Genomic DNA, 21,686 nt, shown 5'->3' with positions numbered 1-21,686 from the left:
ACGCGCTAGGGAAACTCCCAGCGAAATGGAGGGCGAGTGGGGCCCAAGGCACCATACAGTGTATATAATAGTGCTGCAGCGAAAATGGATTACAGTCACTGCTTACCGCGTCCAAACCACCGCCCAGCACCATCTCCAACTTCATCTTTGACAAAGCTAAAATGGGTAGAATCTAACTATTTGTAAAACAAAAAACAACCGCACGCTGTTGAAAGCCAAGCACACCGTAATATAAACACAACTCGCTCGCGTAATCATAATGAGATATACGCCTGCTACACACAGTCCACTGGCTTGTGATACTCCCGTTCGTGTCAACTGTAGTGGACAACAGCTCACTAAAACAAAACAGCTTTGTCACTGTAACTTTGACACCTCTGCGACGTATGGCAGTGCCTTTCCGGCTGTGTGTTAACAGCTGTCACCACTAAAGCTCAGCGGACCAGGCCGAAGGTGCTGTCTGGCTGAAAAGCGGAGCCTTTAGGACACTGGCCTGGCCGCCCATTCAGCTCTGCCCTCGGTCGGGGTTTTTCCGGCTTACAACAGCGCCTTCCTCACCGAAATTACGTCGTAGTGGATGCCACCCCTAGTTCGCCCGCTCTTGCCCCCCCGAGGCCCCCCCAAAACAATGACCTAATTCACTGAGGCAAGAGCGACCCACGCGCACGCAGGCAAGGCACATGTTCTCCGTAGGGAAGGAGCAACCAGACTTGGGGTCTGGCCATTGTCTCCCATCTTCTTTCTTCGACTCGACTATGAAAACACGTCGCTTTTGACGGCATCACAGACATCTACTTCGCGACCCATCATTACTTTTCTTTCCTCCTTATCGCTCCTTATTGATACCAGGTTGCTTTTACGCTTTCGAATTTTATTTTTTTAGGTTCTGTTCCACCCACGTCGCCGCCAACTTCATCATTCGATCCTCCATCCTCCTCTCGAACTTTAATTATCCTTTCCGGCGTCACCATCAAAACCACGACAAACACACCCCTCCCCTCCCCAGACCACGTTTTCAACGAAACCATCTTCTTCTTCCTCCGGACCGTGCGTTGCTGTGCTCCCGGAATGTGTCCCTGAACATCATCCCGCTCGCTCCGGCGCAAGTTCATCGATACTCGTCAACTTTTTTTACTCCGCCGCTGGGGACGGACCCCCCTAATCCGATACCCGATCGTCCTCGGCCACAATGAACGCCGACACACTCGACGGGTCGTCCTTTGACGACCCCCACAGTACATCGACACAGACGCAGTTTGTCAACCCACAAAATGGTGGCGCTGTTGCATCCGCCGCCGCCGATGTGGCCGCCAAAAACCTCGAACCGGACACGTGCCGCATCTGCCGCAGCGAGGCCTCTGCACAAGAACCTCTCTTCTACCCGTGCAAATGCAGCGGCAGTATAAAATACGTCCACCAGGACTGCCTCATGGAATGGCTGTCGCACTCGCAAAAGAAGCACTGCGAACTCTGCAAAACGTCTTTCCGCTTCACCAAGCTGTACTCGCCGGCGATGCCGAAACAGCTGCCCGTCCTCGTCTTTGCCCGCCACCTCGCCAAGTACTTCTTGCGCAACATCCTCGTGTGGTTGCGCGTCGTTCTGGTCTTCTTCGTGTGGATGGTGCTTCTGCCCGCCCTGACGCGATGGGAGTGGTCCTTTTTCTTCTGGGTCAGCGAGGAAGGCCTGGTAGCCGCACCACCGAGAACACTGGACGGCATCGACGCCAACGCCACCTCGGCTGCGGCGGCGGCTTCGTCCGTTGCCCTGGCCACGGCCGCAGCCACATCCGCTGCTGCACATGTCGGCCGCGACCTCGTGAACGGATCGATGGCCGCGGCGCGGGCGCCGGTCGCCGACATCTACGGCGTTCTCGACGGCAACCAGACGACTCCGTTCTCGATCCTGTCGCTTGCCTTCCGCGTCATCATGGAGTCCATCCGCGCGCCCGCGATCGTGTCCATGCTGACCGCAGACAACGGCACCGAGGACGACTACTTTGCCAACACAGGCCCGCCGACCTTGCTCAGCGACGTCGCGTTTCTGCGCAAGCTGACCCGGTTCCGGTGGCTGAACAGGTGGATTATTTACGCCCTCGAGGGTCAGTTCATCACCTTTCTGGTCATCATCTGCTTTATCCTGATAATATTGGTTCGGGATTACGTGTTGCAGCAGCAGCCAGAAATCAACATGCGTGCAGCGTTCAACGCCGCCGACGATGACGGCATGGGCGGTGACGAGAATGTTGCCGGCGTTCCCGGTGTACCCAATGCTGGTCAGCCGCAAGATGCGCCGCGCCCGGCAAGAGGAGCCCGTGCCCGCCACCACCACCACCACCATCACCATCGCCATAATCACCATAATCAGCATGACCACGACCATGATCATGGCCATGACCACGACCATGACCACGACCATGGCAACCATCGTGATATGAACGATGCCGGGTTCGATAGTCTGGAATCCGACTCGGAGTGGGAAACCGACTCCAACGCAGAGATAGAAATTGACGCTGCCGAACTTCTGAGGCCGCTGGTCCAAGGCCCGGAACGCAACGGTCTGGACCTTGGCGCGATTTTCGACGACGATTTCCGGCATGGCCCGCCTGTGCCCGACACAGATGTGCTAGCAAATCGCGATGAGCCCGGCGAGTCGTCTTCCTCTGCAAACGCCCATACGAGCGCAAATGCGAATGCTATGTCAAGCACAGCCAGCAACAGCAACAGCAACAGCAACAGCAACAGCAACAGCAACAGCAACAGCAACAGCAACAGCAACAGCAACAGAAACAGCAACAGCAACAGCAACAGCAACAGCAACAGCAACAGCAACAGCAACAGCAAAAACAAAAGCAAAAGCAACAGCGCCGCTGCTCTGCCCAACTTCGACCGCAACTTTCCCCTACCCAGTGAAGGAGGCGCGACCGTCCATGAGTACATGCAAATTTACCGTCGCGCGGGTGGCGACCAGCAGAGGATCCTAGAGATTGCTCGTGAAGAGGGTCTCGAGGAGCACCTGCAGTACTGGCTGCGCGTGATGCAAAACGTCGCAGATCGTCGGCAGTCCGACCGTGGCAGCACCGCCAGCACCATAAGCACAACGGCGGCGGCCGACGAAGATACGAGACGCGTCGGCGAGGCCAGCCGGCACCGGGACGGCCAACCTGCCAACGGTGAAGCATCCAATAGCAGTCCCGTCACCGAGTTCGAGTACGGCCTGCGGCCGCGGGCCAATACGGACGGTCCCAGTGGCCCCCCGCGGACCAATCCTCTAGGGAACAACAACTGGTCCTTTGGGCCTGTGCCGCCCACGCAGCACTTTACGCCTGAATTCATCCAGCCCCTCTACGGAGACTCCGCCGAACGGCTAGATGGTGTACCCATACGCGGCGATGCTCCATCGCATCAAAGGGTGACGGAACCGAAAGAAGGCGACCTACGATTGGAAGGTGAACAGAGACGCAGGTCTGTGTCTTCGGCTGCGAGCTCACGGCGCAATAGCAATGCCAGTTCCAGCGGCAGAAACGGCACAATGGCAAACATTCCCCAAGACGCAGCCACCAGCTCGGCATCTGCACAGCACGCCCACGATTCGTCGTCCACAGGTGTGTCAGCCGCCATTGCCAGCCCCACTAGCACAGATTCGGGTCGGCGGAACGAACCTGACGCCCCTCTTCGTCAAACCGGCCACTGGGAAGAACTTGTCCGCATTCCTAATCGCGACAACGTCGACGAGGGCGATGCCACCGACTTTGAGGACATGCCCGCCGCTGGTTTGCGCCGTGCTGACAGTAACGGTGCACCGCGCGAACAAGCTCCCGCTGCTGCCGGACCGGTCGCCGGCCCTGCTGCCCTTCCTTTTGATGCTGCAGCTCCTGATGCTGCACTCGCCGCTCCTGCGACTGTTCCCGCCGCTCCCGCCGCTCCGGCGGCCACCGCAGACTCGGCCGGACCCCCAGCCAGTCTTGTGGACGGAGTAATGAACTTCATGTGGCGTGATCTCGAAAATATCGACCCGGCTGACCTGCCGCCGATCGTGCCTGATGTTGATGAAGACGATCATGTGGAGCTTTTCAACGACAATGAAGAGGACGGCCCCCTACCCCTGGATGAGCAGGATCGCGAAGCGTTCGAGGCAGCAGCCGCCGCTGCGGCGGCGGCGAACATGGAAGCCGAGGCCATCGAAGACGCCGAGGACCTCGAGGGTGTCATGGAGCTCCTTGGCATGCGCGGCCCCATTGCAGGCCTGTTCCAGAACGTCATCTTCTGCGGATTCCTCGTCTCAGTCAGCCTTCTGGTCGGTATCTTCATGCCCTATAACGTCGGTCGCCTGAGTATCTGGCTGGTTGCCAACCCCATGCGGCCCATCATGATGCTGTTCAGTTTGTCCAAGCTGCTCCAGGACATTGCGGCGTCCGCCCTCGGCGGTGCGGCCTACCTCACGCTCCTTGTCCTTAACAACGCGGCGTCCGCCGCCGAACTCGTTTCCGGTCGCACGGTGCCCTATTCCAAGTACATTCTGGCGTCCCTGGCTACCACATGGGACCTCTGTGCAACGTCGGCGGCGCGCGTTGTCGAGAATTTTAGCATTGACCCGCCGTTCCTGTCGACGGGTGAGATTCGCAATTTCTCTGCCATCAGCCACGACGCACTTATCGGAATCAAAGCCAACGTCGGTGCGGTGGCTACCGGCATTGGGCGCGCCATTGTCATGGTCACAAACGGCGAATTCCTCTCCCATGGCGCCGAGGCACTCGAATTTGCCAAAAGCGGCGGTGCTGCGGCCTGGGAGCTGCTGCGGTCCCTGCCCGCGGTGCTGTCGAACCCCGGGTCGTGGGTCATTACGCTCGACTCGATGGACACGGTCCAGGTCAACCCAGTGCTTGCGTTCTGGGGCGGCGTCGACCGTGGTCTGGCGATTCTGTTCGGATACGCGACGATGTGCCTCGTGGCCGGCCTCTACCTGCACCGTGGCTCGCCGTTCAGCAGCGGTGCAGCCGTGCAAGAGTGGGAGGCGTCGCTGATTGACGGCCTCAACCAAGCGAGCGGTGTTCTGAAAGTGATCCTGATCATCGGCATCGAAATGCTCGTGTTCCCGCTCTACTGCGGCCTGCTGCTGGACGTGGCCCTGCTCCCGCTCTTTGAGAACACGACACTCGTCTCGCGGCTGCAATTCAGCATCGACTATCCGCTGACGGCCATCTTCGTGCATTGGTTCGTGGGCACCGGGTACATGTTCCACTTTGCCCTATTTGTGTCCATGTGCCGGAAGATTATGCGCAAGGGTGTATTGTACTTTATTCGCGACCCCGACGACCCCGAATTCCATCCCGTGCGCGACGTGCTTGAACGCACCGTAGCGACGCAGCTCCTCAAGATTCTGCTGTCTGCATTCGTCTACGGCGCGCTTGTCATTATCTGTCTCGGCGGCGTCGTCTGGGGCCTGGCCTATGCCGGTCCCGGCATCCTTCCGATTCACTACTCGTCCAACGAGCCGGTCCTCGAGTTCCCCATCGACCTGCTCTTTTACAATTTCTTGATGCCGCTGGCGATCAAGTTCTTCCGGCCCAGCGACGGCCTGCACAGCATGTACACCTGGTGGTTCCGCAAATCTGCGCGCGGCCTGCGCATCACCTGGTTCCTCTTTGGCGAGCGCCGCATCGACGAGGAAGGCTCCCTCTACCTCGCGTCTGAGTCGCCCCACCAGAAGTCGCCGTGGCTGGTGCGGCAGCTGCTCGAGTACGACGAGTCCAAGAACACGGTCGTGCCCATGGCGACGATGAGTGCCAAACCGTCCAAGGGTGTCTATGAGGACGGGGAAAATGATAGGACCAGCAGCAATCCGAACAGACCTCCACGAGCCAAGCCAGTTCGCCGCCGCAACCCGGACAAGGACAGCATGAGATTCCTCGCCGACAAGAAACTGAAGCTTGTTGCCTCGGGTCAGCTCGTGCCGAACGGGAAGTTTGTGCGTGCGCCGGCGTCCGATCAGGTTAAGATCCCTAAGAACAAGGACGTGTTTCTGGATGCGAGCAACGAAGCCTCCCTATCGAACGAGCTTGGCGAACCGGCCAGGAAGGACCCGTTCCGCGGACCAGACAGGCGGAGTCGCGCTTCCGATGCCGACGACAGCAGACCCGAACAGCGCCCGGCGGACATCTATCACAGCAAGCAGTACGAGCTCGTGTACATCCCGCCGTTCTTCCGTGTGCGCATCTTCTTGTTCATTGCCTCGATCTGGATGTTTGCGGCCGTGACGGGTGTCTCGTGCACCATCATCCCTCTCCTCTTTGGACGGCGCCTCTTCCGCCTCCTGCTCCCTGCGGACGTGCGCACCAACGACATTTACGCGTTTAGCATCGGCATGTATGTGCTGGGATCGGCCTCGTACTTTGTGTTCCACGCGCGGCCTATCTTCAAAAAAATGTGGGCGGCAACACGACGCACGATGTCGACGGCATCGGTGCGTAGCGCCGCGCAGACGACGTGGCGCGGCGTGACACGCGTCTTGAGCCTGATGTACGCCTACGTCTTCATCCTCGTCGTGTTCCCGCTGCTCGCCACCGCCCTCGTCGAGCTGTACCTGCTGATTCCGCTGCACACATACATGCACCCTCCTGGCTCGTCGTCAATCAGTGCCGCGTCACCCTCCGACGGGACCGAATCGCGCCACAATGTCCGCATCATCCAGTCGTGGACGCTGGGCCTGCTCTACCTCAAGGTTAGCGCGCGCATGATAACGACATGGTACCCCGGAGCTCGGCTGACGTCGGCAATCCGCGCGGTGCTGCGCCGCGGCAACCTGGACCCGGACGTGCGTCTGCTGACGCGCGCCTTTGTGGTGCCCGGGCTCGTGCTCGGGGCCACTACCATTGGCCTGCCACTGCTGCTCGCCAAGGGCTACGTAGCCGCGTCGGCGTCGCTCGACATTGACGGCCTGTCTGCGCCCGCCGCCCTGCAGTTCGTCTTGCCGGTCACGGTGCCGGAGCCGGCGGTGGCGGACATGCGGCTGGTGTACCGGCTGGCCTTCCCCTTTGTGGCGCTGGTGGGTCTGGCCGCGTGGTCGCTCTGGGGCATGGTCGGCGTGTATGCGTCGTGGAAGCTGCGGATCCGGGACGAGGCGTACCTGATTGGCGAGCGGCTGCACAACTTTGGAGCGACGAACGGTGCACAGGCACCCACTCGCCGTGTCGGTGTCGGTCGGGCCGCCGCTGCCCGTGCGTAAAGAGGGTTGTCATCGGTAGACTGCCAGTTCATTACGAGAAAGATGCACAAAAGACAATCTTGATGTGTGAATGGCATGGATTTGCAAGTGGCCTGGTTTGGCAACGGACATCGCCCCCTTTCTGTTCGTAATCTCTTTTCCTTCTTTCCTGATTTTATCCTTTGCCCACGTTACCGACAGGTAATATGACTGTTACATAGCTAGGCCGGCGTTGTTGGTTGCGTTTTTGTTTTACTTGAATTGCCTCGAGCACAACAGCAAAGTACGTAACAAGAATTTAATGTTTTCAAAAACAGAGTCTAACCAGAAAATTGAATGGACCTGAATGCTTATGTAAAACAACTGGAGTATCATGCAAAGTAGATGTACATGCAACGAAAAGAACAAATCCACGTCTGCCCAGAATGAACCAGCACCCTCTCACCTAACGCCAGGAGTAAGAAGAAAAGAAAGAACACAGGTAAGTAATAAAGAGAAAAAGACACCCGCTTACGCCGCTGGCTGTACGCTCTGTGGGTTGCGGAAGACCTGTTTCGGGTCCCACTTGGCCTTGAGCACCTCCAGCTCCGGCAGATTCGTCATGTAGTACTCGGCCTGCGGCGCCGCCAGGGCCGGGTCCACATAGCCCGAGTACGTGCCGACGGTTGTGCCGTTGCCGCCGGGCAGCAGGTTGAGCAGCGTTGTGTGGAAGTTGGTGAGGAACGCGCGGGTTGTGGTCGACAGCGACAGCAGGTCAATGGCATACGACTGGTAGAACAAGACCTTGTCGCGGTGGGCGAACGCGGTGGCATTTTGCGCGACGTCGGCCACAGCCCCGCCGCTGGCATCAAAGATGATGAACCACAGGAGGGTGCCTTTGTTGGCGGCCGTGACGTAGGTGAAGAGATCGACAACGGCGGCCGGCGCCAGCAGGTCTTCGCGGCGGAACCCGAGCGACTTGGAATAAAAGTTGGTCTGGGTGTTGGACAGATACAGCGCCTCGTTCTCGGCTTCTTGGGTCAGCGAGGCCAGCCAGTCGTTGACGACAATCGTCTTGTTGCCCGTTTGCGGTAGGCGCGCGGGGATGCCCGAGGCCGTCCACTCGTCTGCCGTGCCGTAAAAGGTGCCCGTGATAATCGCGCCGAGCGGGTACAAGATAAACTCAGTACCGAAACGGCGGTCCAGGTTCGGATCGGCAATGACGGCCTGCCACGTGGAATACACCGCAGCCAGGTCGGCGGCACTGCCAAACGAGAAATCAAACGAGTACTGCACGACGCTACCGGGCGCCGGGTGTGTGCGCATGACAAACTCCGTGACGATACCAAAGCTGGAGGCAGCGCCCCGGATGGCCCAGAACAGATCCGAATTCTCAGTGGCGCTAGCCCGCACCAGGGTGCCGTCGGCCGTCACGACCTCGGCCTCGACGACGTGGTCCAAGCAAGAACCCCACATGCGCGACATGGGACCCAGTCCGCCGACCGTGGCGTGGCCGCCGAGGCCGACGCCAGGGCAGACGCCATGGGCAAAGGCTCGGTTTCCGTTGTCGACGAGCTGCGTGGTGATGTCACCGAGCGTGGCACCAGGTCCAATGGTGGCCTGCCAAGTGGAATTGTCCATGCTGAACTGGTCGAGGTTGGACAGGTCGATGGCGAGGTCGCCCGGGTTGCTGCCGCCGCCGAGCCCGAAATTGGCGTACGAATGGCCGCCGGACTTGGCCTGCACCGAGACACTGTTGGACACGGCACATTGCACAAAGGCAGCGACATCCGCGGCGTTCTGGGGGCGGACTACGGCGACGGGTGAGACGTCAACGGCCAGGTTGTACGGCTTGACCCATTCCAGCTGGTAGAGCAGATCGGATGGGTAGCCAACACAGCCAGACCGGCCGGCGCAGACAGAGTTGAGGCATGTCTGCAGCGCAGACGGTGTACTTTGTGAGTGGCCCATTGTGTGTGTGAAGTGAGTAAAGGCGGATGAGCGAGAGAAGATGCCTCGTTCGAACAAATAGCTCAGGCAAGTTTTGTTGAGGCCGCAGTCGGTGGTCTTGATGGTGATGTCGCGCGGCAAATGGGCGCGAACCGAGACGAGGGGAAAGGCAACACGGGAAGGCGTGGTGTTGACGCGGACGACATGCTGGACTCTCATATATAAACGAGGAGGCGAGAGTGGAGCCCAAAAGTAATAAGTGTACAATGAATAACAAACGATAAATAGGTGACTATTACCATTCACTCGAAAGTCAGGGACGGGGGGGAGTCCTATGTCTTACGTCCTGCGTCCTGCGTCGTATTATTTGCGATCTGTGTGGGTGACGGAGATAGGGACATGCCAAGGCACAGCAGACCAAGAACCAAGAAGGAAGGGGATGACACGATGAAGCCGCAGTGGACGAGGGGCCGCGTCGGGCGGCAAAACAAGGGGTCACTGTTTGTTAGCGAACAAGCCGTGCAACCAAACAGAGCGCAGAAGAGCATGAAAGGACGAGCGTCTGGAGTGGGCTAGGGGTTAGAGTGAATGACAAGTGAGAATGTAGCTGGGGACCAGGAAAAAAACAATAATCTCATTTCACCGCAGGGTACATGAGCCCCAAAGGAGAGGCAATGGCTGGCTCTGGTAGGCGTGCGGTGATGACGGGCAGAGAGCATTGTGGACAGCCAGTGAAATGAGGCTGACGACAATTAAAATGGCAGGATGGTGACGAAAGTAGACTCCTCAAGATGTCAACTTCCGACCGTCAGCCTTCAACCCAATGGTCAATACAAGCATAAATGGTGGCTCCATAGGCAAGATGTCCAGTCCAAATGTAAACAGACGAGACCATTTAACGTTGCAGCGCGTTCTCACTCCAGACTGATACCGATGGATGACGATAATCTGGACGACTGGCATAGCCGTCAGAAGGCCACAGCGTTTCAATACTTATTGTCCACTTTCAGGACAGGCGTCCTCTCAATTCAGGCTTTGCAATCGAAGCCAACAAGCGTCGTCGGACGTGTAGTTTTGTTGTATTGCCACCCTCGATAGCGCCAGGGGCGAGCAGCAAGACCGTCGACAGCAAGCGGTCTCTTTGTGTTGTCGAATTCCTGTTTTGTCACTGAGGCCAATCGAAGAAATGACATAGTAAGTCGAATCTGGCCAACGAGGAACCGTTGCGTGTTGAAGAAACCAACGTGTTAGACAGGGGTGAGTCCTTCACCGTCATAGGTCGAAACAGCATCTGTGAAAAGGCCTTTTCTCGTTCGTGGTTGGCTGGCGAGGCTACATTGAGATTGGCCAAGAAAGCAAAGCAACCAGTGAGCATAGATTGCTTGCAAAAGAGATGAAAGGAGGAATCTGTCGTATGTGATGCAGTAGGCTAGTCGGTCGAGAAAAGAATTTGGAAGAAGCATCTTTTCGCAGGTGATACAAAGTTCGTCTGGGAAAAGAGAGAATTCACAAAATGGAAGAACTTCAGAGTAAAAAAAAAGGGAAAGAATGCAAATTTCAAGTAAAGAAAAAAAACAGAAGAAAACTAAAAGGCTTGACGAAGAATTAAAACAAATGAACTCCAATATGAATACCATATAATATAACCTTGTTGTCCATTTTCGGTTTCAGAAGTCATGTCAGAAGAACATATCAAAACCTTACGACAAATACTTAGCCCTGGTGCTCTTTCTTGGCTGCTTTCATGTCGTCTTGCCACGCCGACTTGATCGATGCAGCAAACTTGTCGTCAGAAAGAACTTTGAGCGCCGTCGCCGCCAAACCGCGACCGCAGGCCACTGCCCGTTGGAACGCATCGTCCGTGCCCGCCGCACCCGTGAAGTCGCCCGTGTGGTTGCCGGCACCTGGTGGTGCATCAATGCCAAATGCGCCCTGAAAGCCGGGACACTCGTAGCACACGTTGCCCATGTCCGTCGAGGCGGTCATAAAGTCCGTCGGCGTCGTGTACAGCACCGTGCCCTTGGGCATCGCGTCGACATACGCTTGGCACAGCCCGGGGGACGACCGCTGCTCCGCGTACGTGTCGATGGGCTCGTACTCGACCGTACAGCCGGTGGCCGTCGCGGCGCCGTCGAAGCAGTTTTTGACGCGCTGCCACAGCGTCTCGGCGTGCGCCAGCGTGTCGCTGCGCATGTGGTAGACGACGGACGTGTGCGCGGGCGTCACGTTGGCCTGGTCGCCGGCCTCCCGGAAGACGCCGTGAATGCGCTCATTTGGGTGGATCTGCTGGCGCAGCATGGAAATGCCGTTGTACGCCAGACACACCGCGTCGAGCGCGTTGACGCCCGCCCAGGGGGCCATGGCCGCGTGTGCCTCGCGGCCCTGAAAGGAGACTGCGTACTTGATGCACGCCAGCAAGCGTATTTTGGCCACCCCAGAGACGCCCGACGCATCGTTGCCGTCCAGGGCATCGGCCGCGGCCGCCTGCAAACTGGACAACGGTGCCGGGTGCACCATCAAACACGCCGCTACGTTCTTGTAGGCGCCACCCTTGATCAGCTTGATCTTACCGCCGCCAGCCTCCTCGGCGGGCGTGCCCATCAGCGTCACGCGGCCCTTGGTGCCGGGACCGGCCTTCTTGAGGGCTGCCACGGCGCCCAGGAAGCCCGCAAACGACGCCGTCGCAATCAGATTGTGGCCGCAGGCGTGGCCGACGCCCGGCAGCGCGTCATACTCGGCGTTGAACACGACCAACCGGCCGCCTTCGCCGTACTCGGCTTTGAAGGATGTCTGAACATCGTAGGCGTGGGGTGTGACCTTGATGCCGAGTTTTTTAAGGACCTCGACAAAGTGGTCGTGTGCCTTGACTTCTTTGGAGGAGACTTCGGGGTTGGAGTGGATCTGAAATAGAACGGATATCAGTATAGGGACTTGTTGTAGCAGAAAAAGGGTGGGATACCACACACAAATTTGTTCATCTCTGACAGAACGGACATCTGGGCTTCGATGCCCGCCGCAGAGTCGTCAGCCGAGAGACCCATTGTAGGAAAGAGGGAGGGCGTAACGAGGTATGGGAAGGTGCGACGACGGTTGTCAGAGGATAGGAAGGTGCAGCTGAGAAACGAAGGAAAGACCGTTGGATATTGAAGAGGAAGGAGCAGAGCAAGACCAATGTAAGAGCAAAAGATGAAAATGCGAGACGGACAGCGCCTGAGAATCGTCCTTTTCTACTTATTTTTCTCTTTCCTACACGAACGGAGACCGTCAAATTATTAAACGGACAGCTTCCCACCTATTTTCGGCCCTCCTCTCATGCCGTCCTTGCTGGCCGATGCGATATGTCCTAGTTACCGATCGGCCGTGACATTTTGTTTAGCATCCGTCGATAATACGTCCCAAAACGGTAATTATGCACGACAGCCAAAACTGGCTGTCTTGTAAATACAAAAGGAAAGCACAAAATTCAGGCTATCAATTCGCTGTGGTTATTGAACCAACTTAAAAGCAAATACAGAGCTATTCCATTATTATTTGCAATAAAAAAATAAAAATAAAAAAAATACAGTCGGTCCTTCAAGACCTCACAATGGGTGCTCCAAAATCCTTGCTAATCGGCAATTTGGCTACTGATTGCCAGCGTACAGCGTAAGTTACAGCGCATAAAGCGCTATAACTTCAGAATTACACATCCATGACGTAATACGGCGAATACGCACACAGTGATGGACTCATACTTGATCTTTACAACAATTTTGTATGCTTCACTTCTTCGTACTTAAGTTTCGAAGTTCGTCCAAGACCCTGGTCTATCTTTTGCATTTCCTGCCGGTTTGCTGCTTCGCCGCTATATACAACTGGTGCTGCCAGTAGCCACCATCTTGCTATATTTTGTACACTGTCGTAAGCCTCATGACATGTATAGAAAAGTAAGAAGCAAAAGAAAAAGAATGAAAATAAAAAATCCATAGGTGGCTGTTTTGTAGGATGACCCAGAAACAAATGCGATCAAGAGACCGGAATCCAAGACAACGCCGCTAAAAACAAAGGAAATAGTATGAAAAGCTGGCGAAAAGATTGGAACGACACGAACGACGGTCGATTATGTGCCATGCAAAACGATGCCTACAGCCGTGTCAGCTTGCGCGTGGACACAGCGCCGACCACGGCAAAGATGGCGCCAATAAACAGCGTCACGGCAATCGCGTTCGGCCCGTCCGTGCCGTGATGCTCCGACGGGTGCGCGTCCGTCGCCAGCTCGGGGCTCTTGCCAGGCTCCAGCACCGCAAACACAAACGCGCTCAGCAGGTTGCCCAGCAGCTGGGGGAGCGTCGTGTAGATGTTGAGGATGCCAAAGTAGATGCCGCTCAGCTCGCCCGTCGAAACAGCGGCCGGCTCGCCGCTTTTCCCGCTGTGCTCGAGGCGTCGCGGCGAGGGCGAGTCCCGCTTTCCGTGCGTGTTGTCGCCGCTTGTGGTCGACAACACACCTAGAGGGATGGAGACGGGAGACGCGTTGGACGGACGACGGTTCAACGGCTTACTGGCAGCCGACGGCCCACCCGTGAGCTTGTTGACCTCGACGCCGAGAAGCGCCGTCGGCGCCCACGTCACCACGGTCCACGGGATGCCGCACAGCGTCACGAGAATCGTCGCGAAACGGAAGCTCCTGGCAAACGGCGCCATGAACATGGAGCATGCAAACATGAGGTGGCCACATGTCCACACGGTCAACAGCTCTGGGCGTGACTTGTCAATCAGCTCGACAAAGCGTGCCATGCTGGCAGGAGGCCGCTTGGTGAACGAGTCGGTGTACGGACTGCGCACAAACAGTGGCAGGATCGCCGACGCGAGCACGGTCATGGCCGAGTACGTCGTCAGCGCGTAGCTGCCGATTCGGCCCATCTCGCCCACCACATCCGTCGACGCCGCGCCCTCCGGTGCGTCATACCGGAAGTACGTCTCACCAACCCATGTGCTGCTGTACACCACAAAGGGGAACCAGCCAATCCAGCCCCAGAACACCGCCCAGCAGATCGCCTGGATCCGCGGCGGCAGCGTCAGCAGCGTCGACCAGATCTGCCGGAAGATCTTAATCAGCTTAGCCATGACGCTGTCTGCGGCGCCGTTGGGCCCTCCCAGAGCCGATTTCAGGAGCACGCGCTCCGTCACCGCCCAGCAGGTAATGCCGACCGTCACCAGGATGCTCAGTGCGGCCACGCTGCTCAGCTTCTTGAACTGCGTGTCGCCGTACGCGGGGCCCAGCATCTTCACCAGATCGATCGCACCCGCTGCGTATCCCACCAGATGACCAAAGGCCGCCATGCGGCTGGCCCACGCGGCCCCGTCCTGCTGTTTCTCGAGCGGAAGGGTATCGACCAGGAGACTGCGGTTGCAGGACATGACGGCATTGATGGCAAAGTCGGTGACGTACAGGGCGAGAACGGCGACGCAGATAACCACATTGCCGTGGGCGGTCGGGGGTGAGACGGCATCGACAACGGACGGGGTTGCGTCGCTGTTGCGGCCGGCTCCGAGCAGAGAGGATACGATTTCGCGCGTGAAGCTCAACGTGAGCAAGCCGGCAACGACTATGATGGAGCCGATGGCCATAAAAGGCCTCCGCCTGCCCCATTTCGCCGTCGACTGGTCCGACACGACACCAATCACCGGCTGCACGATGAGACCGGATAACGGGCCCGCCAGCCAGATCATGGATGCCTGGCCCTTGGTGAGGCCAAGCGAGAGGAGGTATGGTGTGCAGTCTAGAGTGTTAAGAGTCGAGAAAGAAATAGAAGGAGGGCAAACAATATGGAAGAGTTAAGAACGTACAAGTCATCTCCACGCCCCACGTAAAGGCAATGCCCATGCTCGCCGCGGTCAGCAGCATCATCCGTGTCGTCTCCGTCGCGCCCTTCACGGACGGCTGGCCCGACCAGCTCGCCATGGTTTCCGGTGTGCGGCCGACGCCAAAGAACAGATGGGAGTGACCGTGGAGTTCGGGGCTCGGAGTGCGGTCGGGTCGCTCGTCGTCGTACTCGGTACCAGAAAGGCTGCCGTTTTCGTAGGGGCAACCGTTCGCCTTGTCGCCGTCGCGCTCGCTGATTGTAATAAAGCTACCTTCGTCGTCCTCGTCGTTGTCGTCGTAGCCGTAGTGGTTGTAGCTGGTGCCAATACCCAGGTGGCCAAACTGTCTCTTCTCGTCCTGGCTGTTGCGCTCCTTCAAGCTCGCCGATGGCAGTCCGCTGTTGCCCACGACAGCCTTCCACCAGAGCGGCGTGCTGTTCGACTCCCGGACGTCGTGGCTTGGGGCAGAAACCAGGGAAAGAATGCCGGGTTTTCGCTTCATGCAGCCGTCGTTGTGTCTCGAATCTTATCTTGACACGCGTTAGTCTGGACCCTTATCTAGACCGTTGTCACGCAGTCCCATCTGATGCAATGCATTAAAGGCACGCGACACTTGGGATGGGCAAAGGAGAGGGAGATCGAGGTCGTCGAGTTCAAAGGTTTGGGATTGGGGAGAGGCAAGTCGGCTGTCGAGTAAATGGGTCGCGTGGAGGTCGTTCATGTGTGTCGTGTGCGTGGGCCGAGTCTTGCTGGCATGTGCCAATGAGTCGGCCTTGTCGACACGCGTCCCAATCGTTCCTTCTTGCAGAAATTGTCTCGTCTCTGGTCTCTTTCCTGTTTCTAACGTCTCTCTCGTATCGCTCTTTCTGTCCTGTGGTCTGTGCAAGAGTGCAATGCCTATCGTGGGCGGCACCTACCTTATCTGTTCATCAAGGAAATCAGCCGGACGTTTCGCTGGAAAAGGAAGTCGCTCTTCGATGCTGCGCCTCTCGTCGGTCGCTGGTGAATGATCGCTTCTAACAGAATCCAAAAAGGGAAAAGAAGGAGAAGAAAGAAGGACGAACGACCACAATGCAAAAGGGAGTCTCGTGCAAGCAGGCACAAAAGGAGAAACAGAAACAATGGCAGTTTTGTTACCAGGTTTTGCATCCCCTTGACCCCTGATCATTGGCAAATTAAGCCCAGAGATGGGGTACGAAAGTCGCAAAAGGCCAAGTGGTCAGGGGCCTGCAGCAAAAGTAGAGTAAGAATGTACGGGCTTCGCGAGAGCAAGCGCGCTGCAGGGCACACATGTGGGGCTCTCCTTCCCTTGGCTCTTCTGACTGGGCTGTTGTAAATACGGAGTACAGTGACGTCGCTTGTCCCAACGGCTCGGCTGTGCTGATCGCGCTTTCCTCGTTAGTGAAAGGAATACGACAAAAGACACGTACTTCGTAGTCACTGCGGCGAGTGCTGTACGTTGTATCTAACCAAGCGCACTAAGTCGAGAACAGAGGAAGGATGGCAGATGAATACGTCCTGTGTCTGACTACAGAATGTGAGATGTAAGTGTATAAGGCGGGCGCAGCAAAACGCACTTCGGGAGACACAGTCTACCTTTCAGACTCGAACTCGTCACTCGTCTACAAGCCGCACAGAAGGAGCCTTTCGCAAATTAGGGCTGTTTCTTAATGTCTTATTTGGCGAAGGAAGTAACGACTATCATTTTTGAAGGCACTGGAAGGAGTCACAAACACCATGGCACCCACGCCTGTCGTGTAAGTAGCTTGAAATGGACCAGCCGCTGCCGAGGCGCTCCTTCCCATCTGAATATGCTGCGGACACAAGACTAGGCTACGCCGGGATGCGGCCTAGCGACAACGGCAGGCAGTTCAACAGCGAACCAACGAGCGGCAGGAGCCAACGCGCGTGGTGGGAAAGTCCGATCTAGGAACTCGGGGCCCTGAAAACGACACTAAGAAAAAATGGGGAGGCAAGCGCGAGACAGAACCACAGACGAAAAAAAAATAAGTAAAATCGTCAAAGGAAGAGCGGCTGCCCCGAGGACGTCGAGTCATTTTCCAAAAACTGCTGAGAGCATCATCCGCGTCCCATGCTGGCCGTCTCTTCCCCTCACCAACCCGTCCCACAAGAGAAACGAACAAGAAAGAAGCAGGTTGCAGCATATATCTGGCCGTCCGCCTCGTCGCATTGCGTCCGTCCACCCCGCCTAATACACTGCATCGTCAACTGCAGATAGCCCATAGCCCACATAAACCCAACGTCGATTCCGTCCCAACGAGCTGCGCAACAAAGACCCGACCTCTTGTCCGAGCTTCGTTTGACTCGGAGCATCTCTCTTCACCTCTATCTCCTCCATTGACGCTTTACCAGCGTCGCACACAGCTCTAGTCACAGCCATGGATTTGGTTCACTCGTGAGTCATGCCAGATGAGCTGCGGTTGTGTGTCGAGCAATCTCGAGTCTGGCTAATCGATTGCTAACAATGCTGGGACTAGATTGGGCGGGCGTCTGCTCTTCGCCATTCCCAAGAGTACGTGGTGCCCTGTCTCTTCCTTGTAGTTTTTGTTTGTCCCCCTCCCCAGCAACCAACTGCTAACACACCATCCAGAGGGCCGCCTCCAACTTGCCGCGCTCGACCTGCTGAGCGGCGCCGACATCCAGTTCCGCCGCGAGAACCGCCTCGACATTGCCCTCGTCAAGAACCTGCCGATTGCCCTCGTGTTCCTGCCTGCCGCCGACATCCCGACGTTTGTGGGTGAGGGCCAGTGCGACCTCGGCATTACGGGTCTGGACCAGGTCCAGGAGCACGACGCCGGCGTGCGCGCCGTGGCCCGTGCACGGACACTGTCCGTCGACACCGGCGCGCTCTCAGATGCGGCGGCGGCGGCTGCTGCCACTGCCGCCGCCGACGGCACAGCAACACCAGCGAGCAAACCCAAGGGCTGCGAGACGGTCATGGAGCTGGGCTTTGGCGCGTGCAAGCTGCAGGTGCAGGTGCCGGAGAAGGGCAGCTACGCCGAGCCCAAGGACCTGATTGGCAAGAACATTGGCACCAGCTTTGTGCACCTCGCCGAGGAGTACTTTGCACGCCTGGAGCAGGAGCAGGACCAGGACGGCAAGACCGTGACGCCGCGCAAGCTGCGGACCAAGATCATAGAGCTGAGCGGCAGCGTCGAGGCGGCCTGTGCGCTGGGCGTCGCCGACGGCATTGTCGATCTGGTTGAGTCGGGCGAGACAATGCGGGCGGCCGGCCTCACGCCGATCGACACGGTGGTCGAGTCGTCGGCGATCCTGATCAAGTCCAAGTCGCCGAGCAACCCGGAGCTGGTCGAGCTGATTGCGTCGCGCATCGGCGGTGTCATCACGGCGCAAAAGTTCGTCCTATGCCAGTACAACATCCCGCGCGACCGCCTGCACGATGCTACTGCCATCACGCCCGGCAAGCGCGCCCCGACGGTGACGGCGCTCGACGCGGCCAACTGGGTGGCCGTCAGCGCCATGGTGGAGAAGAAGAAGATTGCGACCGTGATGGACAACCTTGTCAAGGTTGGTGCGACGGACATTCTCGTGCTCTCCATCCAGAACACGCGCAACAGCTAGGGAGCTCCTGCAAGCACGCCTGTAAGATGCAATGAGGGACGAAAGCGCGTGCCGCTCCGATGAGGAAGGTCGGTCGAGCATGACGCAAAACATATGCGGACAAAAGGGACAAAAAGACATAAAAAGGATACGCATGATAAAACTTATAAACAGCACCAAAAGAGTATGAATATGGATTGTTGGACTGTTGGACCGGTGGGGATGAGTTTTTGGCATATTTTATATCACGTTTGGCGCGCCAAGTTTCAAAAACAATGAAAAAGCAAAATTAGACAGGTTATAATGTCACTGGTAGCAGTATCAACGGAAAGATGAATGTATTTTCTATTTTCCATGTCCTACTAGACGTTAATCATGCACAAGTGCTCAGCACATTACGTGTGCCAGATAACGACGCGGCCGTCAACGCCGCTCGCTGAAATAGGTTAGTACACCTGTACAAGTACACTGCATAACAGGGAATAGGGAATAGGGAAAAGCCTACAAGAAAACTTGGTCACGCCGCGGGCCGACGACTCAAAGGGTCGGATCGTGTTGATGGTGTTCTGGTGCGTCGTCTTGAGCTGGGTGTCGTTCTTGGTGCGGCCCATCAGGTCCATCTGGCGGAATTTGTTGAGCGCCGACTCCTCGCGGTCGTCGTCGCCGAACCCCGCCCGGCCGCCCTTGGCCTCGAGCGAGCCCACCAGCGCCCAGCCCTGCACGCCGCCCTGGAAGCGGAAGGCCTCGCAGTCGTAGCCGGCGGCAATGATCTCCGACTCGCCGCTCCAGAAGAGGGACGAGAACGGCAGCAGCTGCGTCGGGATGCTCAGCACAGCCTTGGGCGGCTGGTCGGGGGCGCTCGGGTACACGACCGTGATGCTGCTGTCGTGCGCCGCAAAGGCCAGCGCGTCCCCGCTCGGCGAAAAGGCCACGGCGTGCACCCAGCCAGCGGCGTTGTTCAGATACTCGCCGCACACGGTGTTGAAGGGCAGGCGCTCGCCCCAGGCGCTGGGCTCGGGGCGCTGGTCCGTGCCCTTGAGGAAGCTCGAAAAGACGCGGGCGTGCGCGTCCGTCGAGCCGGCCGCCAGCAGCACCGAGTTGGGGTGCCAGGCGACGCTGGTAATGGTGCTGCGGATGGGCTTGCGCAGGTGCTTGGAGACCCACCAGTCGTTCTCCTGCTCAAAGTAGCAGACGGCAATGACGCGGTCGCCCGAGCCGACGGCAAACTTTTCCTCCGAGGGCGACCAGCGGGTGACCGTGGCCGCGCGGTTGATGCGCAGCAGCACGAGCGTCGGCTTGTAGCCCGTGGGCGAGGGCTCCCAGACGAGTGCGTTGCGGTCCTGCGAGCAGGTCACGATGCGGCCGCTGTTGGGGGCAATGTCGACGCTGGTGACGGTCTTGTCGTGGCCCTTGAGCTCGTCCTTGAGCTTGAAGGCGTTGCCGACGCGGCCGTAGAGGTCGATCGACGTGTCGCGGGCGACGGCCAGCGTCTTGCGATCGGCCGAGAACGAGTGGTCGGCGATGGGGTGGTGGAAGAGGTGGTGGACTTCGGGAGCGGCCATTGTGCCTCGTGACGGGACGATTGTCGGAGGACGGGTGTTCTGTGTCTGTCTGTAGGCGGATGATCCCTTGTGTGATAGGAGTAGCTCTCTACTACCACGACGCCGGGCTGGTGAGGTGAGGTTGTGACGATGGGGTTGTTGAGACGAAGGGCGTTCGGAATGGCTGGAAGCTGATGCGCCGCAATTGCGTAGGCGGCACTCAATTAAGCTGTGGCATACGGCTACGCAGTGGGGCGCTCTGAAAGGAGGGGCAGCTGGGGCGCCGACTGCGCCTGCCTTGCGTATGGAAACAGCGTTCTTGAAAACATTATGTAATCAAGAATAAAAGAAAATCAAAATAAAATAGCGAAAAAAGCCAGGCGCTGCATAGGCTCAAAGCAAGCTGTAAAAACGACGTTTTTCAAGACAACGCGAAAAAGTACATCTCGCACCACAGGCCACCCACGCCCTCTCCACCCCTACTTGCACACGGCGTCACTCTCTCTTTTGGACGACAGACAGCACCACGATCGTCTCCGATACGTCAAAGCGGCAATTGGTCCTGTTTAACCTCTCCTCCCTCTTCAATGTCGACCACAATCTCGTCGCGTGGCCCGCCACCAGGCGCACCACCAGGCAAGGCTGCGGCCGTGCCGCCCAACCAGACGTGAGTTTGAGGTTTCCTGGAGGCAAGGGATGTTACGGGCTTCAGATTTGTGATTTGTATGCTGACCTCGGCAGTCTCTATGTGCACAACCTGCCGTCGGCCAAGATAAAAAAAGACGACCTGCGGACCGCGCTGTACCTGCTCTTCTCTACGTACGGCACCGTGCTCGATGTTGTGGCGCTCCGGACGATGAAGATGCGCGGCCAGGCACATGTTGTCTTTCGGGACGTGCAGGCGGCAACACAGGCCATGCGGTCGCTCGAGGGGTTTGTCTTTTTCGGTCATGATTTGGTACGCTTTTCCTTACGCTCCTTTAGCTTCTTTTGTTTCCCTGCGCCTTTTCCGCCGCTCTCTTTCTTGCTAACACGTACGAACAGAAAATCTCCTACGCCAAGTCGAAATCCAATGTCGTGGCTCGGCTCGACGGCACCTTCCAGCTGCCCTCGGCAGCGCAGACCGTCGAGGTCACTGACCTCCAGCAGAGCATCTTCAACGCGCCCGCACCAGGTGCAGCGACGACGTCCACAGCAGCAGCTGCAACGGCAGCAGCAAACGGCTCTGCACAGACAGGAGAGGCTGCGCCAGCAGCAGCACCTGGGGCTGAAGCGGCACGTGGCCAGAAGCGGACACGCGACGAGGAGGAAGAGGAAGAGGAGTCGGAAGACAGCGATGTGGCCATGGAGGAAGACAGCGACGACGAATAAGGAGCCACAGTATCGAGGCCGCAATCTCGAGAGGAACACGATAAATGATACCCTACGTTACATTTTTATGGCTTGGAGGGTGGAATTCTCATTACACAAAGGGATGACTACCAGATCCGGGGTATATCTCACAAAACAACTATTTCGGTCTCTCTCTCTCGGTCTACTCATCGAGCCAAGATGCAGAGACGAGGGGAGGTCGAAACCAGCCGCCACACCAA

At 57.7% G+C, this 21,686-nt stretch overlaps 7 protein-coding genes across 7 annotated transcripts; 3 read left to right on the top strand and 4 right to left on the bottom strand.

Annotated features, from left to right (window-relative positions):
- Window positions 1–1,189: 1,189 nt before the first annotated feature.
- On the top strand, window positions 1,190–7,222 carry SPSK_05808 (E3 ubiquitin-protein ligase MARCH6; the record flags this gene model as incomplete). Its single annotated transcript, XM_016732519.1, has 1 exon — window positions 1,190–7,222. The coding sequence occupies one exon, from the start codon at window positions 1,190–1,192 to the stop codon at window positions 7,220–7,222; it is 6,033 nt and encodes a 2,010-aa protein (XP_016591879.1).
- A 489-nt stretch (window positions 7,223–7,711) lies between these two features.
- Window positions 7,712–9,151, bottom strand: SPSK_06272 (glucooligosaccharide oxidase; the record flags this gene model as incomplete). Its single annotated transcript, XM_016732978.1, has 1 exon — window positions 7,712–9,151. One exon carries the CDS (start codon window positions 9,149–9,151, stop codon window positions 7,712–7,714), a length of 1,440 nt encoding a protein of 479 aa, XP_016591878.1.
- A 1,692-nt stretch (window positions 9,152–10,843) lies between these two features.
- On the bottom strand, window positions 10,844–12,171 carry SPSK_06309 (amidohydrolase; the record flags this gene model as incomplete). Its single annotated transcript, XM_016733015.1, has 2 exons — window positions 10,844–12,031; window positions 12,097–12,171. 2 exons carry the CDS (start codon window positions 12,169–12,171, stop codon window positions 10,844–10,846), a joined length of 1,263 nt encoding a protein of 420 aa, XP_016591877.1.
- A 1,081-nt stretch (window positions 12,172–13,252) lies between these two features.
- SPSK_06014 (solute carrier family 45, member 1/2/4) lies at window positions 13,253–15,473 on the bottom strand (the record flags this gene model as incomplete). The annotated part of the gene is made up of 2 exons (XM_016732722.1): window positions 13,253–14,889; window positions 14,957–15,473. The coding sequence occupies 2 exons, from the start codon at window positions 15,471–15,473 to the stop codon at window positions 13,253–13,255; spliced, it is 2,154 nt and encodes a 717-aa protein (XP_016591876.1).
- A 1,897-nt stretch (window positions 15,474–17,370) lies between these two features.
- On the top strand, window positions 17,371–18,574 carry SPSK_06362 (ATP phosphoribosyltransferase; the record flags this gene model as incomplete). Its single annotated transcript, XM_016733068.1, has 3 exons — window positions 17,371–17,387; window positions 17,470–17,504; window positions 17,583–18,574. 3 exons carry the CDS (start codon window positions 17,371–17,373, stop codon window positions 18,572–18,574), a joined length of 1,044 nt encoding a protein of 347 aa, XP_016591875.1.
- A 374-nt stretch (window positions 18,575–18,948) lies between these two features.
- On the bottom strand, window positions 18,949–20,115 carry SPSK_06384 (uncharacterized protein; the record flags this gene model as incomplete). The annotated part of the gene is made up of 2 exons (XM_016733090.1): window positions 18,949–18,989; window positions 19,059–20,115. The coding sequence occupies 2 exons, from the start codon at window positions 20,113–20,115 to the stop codon at window positions 18,949–18,951; spliced, it is 1,098 nt and encodes a 365-aa protein (XP_016591874.1).
- Window positions 20,116–20,681: 566 nt separating this feature from the next.
- SPSK_06567 (uncharacterized protein) lies at window positions 20,682–21,465 on the top strand (the record flags this gene model as incomplete). The annotated part of the gene is made up of 3 exons (XM_016733269.1): window positions 20,682–20,761; window positions 20,836–21,052; window positions 21,139–21,465. 3 exons carry the CDS (start codon window positions 20,682–20,684, stop codon window positions 21,463–21,465), a joined length of 624 nt encoding a protein of 207 aa, XP_016591873.1.
- Window positions 21,466–21,686: the final 221 nt, after the last annotated feature.

The sequence above is a fragment of the Sporothrix schenckii genome, assembly GCF_000961545.1.
Source record: "Sporothrix schenckii 1099-18 chromosome Unknown Cont38, whole genome shotgun sequence".
NCBI classification, from domain to species: domain Eukaryota; kingdom Fungi; phylum Ascomycota; class Sordariomycetes; order Ophiostomatales; family Ophiostomataceae; genus Sporothrix; species Sporothrix schenckii.
This window is presented reverse-complemented; position numbering and strand designations above follow the sequence as displayed.